The following is a 1,921-nucleotide window of genomic DNA, read 5'->3' on the forward strand; positions in this document are numbered from 1 at the left end:
TCCGCGATATGTTAATGATATATTTTACTCTCAATATCATTAAGTGACTGAAGATTACAAATTGAAATTAAACCTGTACGGAACGTTAAAGCTCGACGAGCAGAAAGTTTCCGTTCCAGAAATCCAGTTCCATGTATACTAATCACGTACACTCCGCCACATAATTATTATTTACCGGCGCCCCTATCTCACGCACGCACACACGTGCACGCACGCACGCACGCATGAATGCGCATACTCTCGGTCTCTCATTTGAGCACATGCATGCTTTTGCTCTCTCTCTCTCTCTCTCTCTCTCTCTTCCCTTTTTTCTCCCTCCCTCTCACTTGGTCATTCTCTGTCGATTTATCCTCTGGGTTGTACATCCAGCATTGATTACCATCATAAAATTAACAGGATTAAATTGTTTGTATGTTTTACTTGGTCTAATAGCTTCAAGTCGAGAATGAGCTTTTCATCTTTTTCCTTCGCCTCTTGCGTGTACATGGTTGTAGTAGGCATGTCGAGATTCCAGTATGGCGCTTCTGTCTTGTTCTCCTTGCGATGCGACAACGAGAGAGGGATATGGTATACGTCACTTCGGTTGATATATCTGTAAAATAGTCGTAAAACACAATTCTTTAACTGAGACAAACTGGGTTTACACTGCCAACTTTGAGTTGTCGAATTGCCGAATTGGACCAACAAAACTTCCCAACGCTCTATCAACCGTTCTATGAACCGTGCCATGTGTTTACACTGACGACTGTGAGTTGGCCAACTCGATCGAGTGGTCAGCGTCGACCGCGAGCGTACGTGTGGGGCGATGGATACGTATACGCATTATATTGCATGTATAAATTCGCGAGGTACCGCATGTACAGGCGCAAAGAGTCGTGCACAGTCACAGAGTCAGGATGCCACGAGGGCAGTGGTTTACCGGAGGGGTTGCCGATTGGATTTGTTTATGCTCGTGCTGCCGACCTCCTCCTCATGTGCACGTGCGCGTGTACGTGCGCGCACGCTTATACCTCCCCCCCCCGTGTACAACAGGTGTACGTGAGTGTATCTGCCGTACACAGATGAACGTGACCGCACGCGTGCAAGTATACGCGCATACACGTGTACGTGCATATACACGCGTGCGTGCACGTACACGCGCACATATACGCATGCGTACAAGTACACGCGTGCGCGCACGTACACGCGTGCGTGCGTATATACGCGTGCGTGTACACGTGTTCGTGTGCGTGCACGTACACGTATGCTCGCACATACACGCATGCGTACACATGCACGCGTTCACTCGCGTGCACCTGTTTTACGCAGGCGGAATGTACACAACCGCGTGTATGTACACGCATACGCGCACGCACATAAGGAGCTCGGCTGCACGTGCTTGTACAAACGCAATGCCCTCGCGGCAACACCGGCATCCTGACGCTGTGACTGTGCACGAGTCTTTGCGCCTATGCGTGCGGTACCTCGGGCTTTATGCCACAGAGAGTCGTCGTCGTCGTCGTCGTCGTCGTCGTCGTCGTCGTCGTCGTTGTTGTTGTTGTTGTTGTTGTTGTTGTTTGTTGTGCTGTTTCTTGTTGGCGGCGGCAACGGAGAGGAGAGAACAGGAAGAAAAGAAGGATGTTGGGGATGCGGATGAGGATCAGTGAGTGGGACTGTGGGAGTGATGAGTGGGGCGAGTGAGCAGCAATGATTAGGGTTGGCTTTACGGTTGCATAATTCCTTCCTCGTGTTTTCCTCTCTCGATGTTTGTTAGACTAGTCGTCTGTCGTAAAATATTAGTGCATCTAGCAGAGCGGTCGGGTTACGAAAATCTTGGTTCGCTCTATTCTCATTCTCTCTCTCTCTCTCTCTCTCTCTCTCTCTCTCTCTCTCTCTCTCTCTCTCTCTCTCTCTCGCTCTATTTCTATATATCTCTCTCACT

General features: G+C 49.3%; 1 protein-coding gene across 1 annotated transcript in view; it reads right to left on the reverse strand.

Annotated features, from left to right (window-relative positions):
• LOC106804874 (ADAMTS-like protein 3) overlaps positions 1-1,921 on the reverse strand; it is a 107,107-nt gene that overhangs the window by 6,620 nt on the left and 98,566 nt on the right. The window contains exon 18 of the mRNA XM_014806242.1: positions 421-592. Coding sequence (XP_014661728.1) covers positions 421-592 — 172 coding nt within the window. The remainder of the gene's footprint in view (positions 1-420; positions 593-1,921) is intronic.

Source organism: Priapulus caudatus, unplaced genomic scaffold (assembly GCF_000485595.1).
Source record: "Priapulus caudatus unplaced genomic scaffold, Priapulus_caudatus-5.0.1 Scaffold91, whole genome shotgun sequence".
NCBI classification, from domain to species: Eukaryota; Metazoa; Priapulida; class Priapulimorpha; order Priapulimorphida; family Priapulidae; genus Priapulus; species Priapulus caudatus.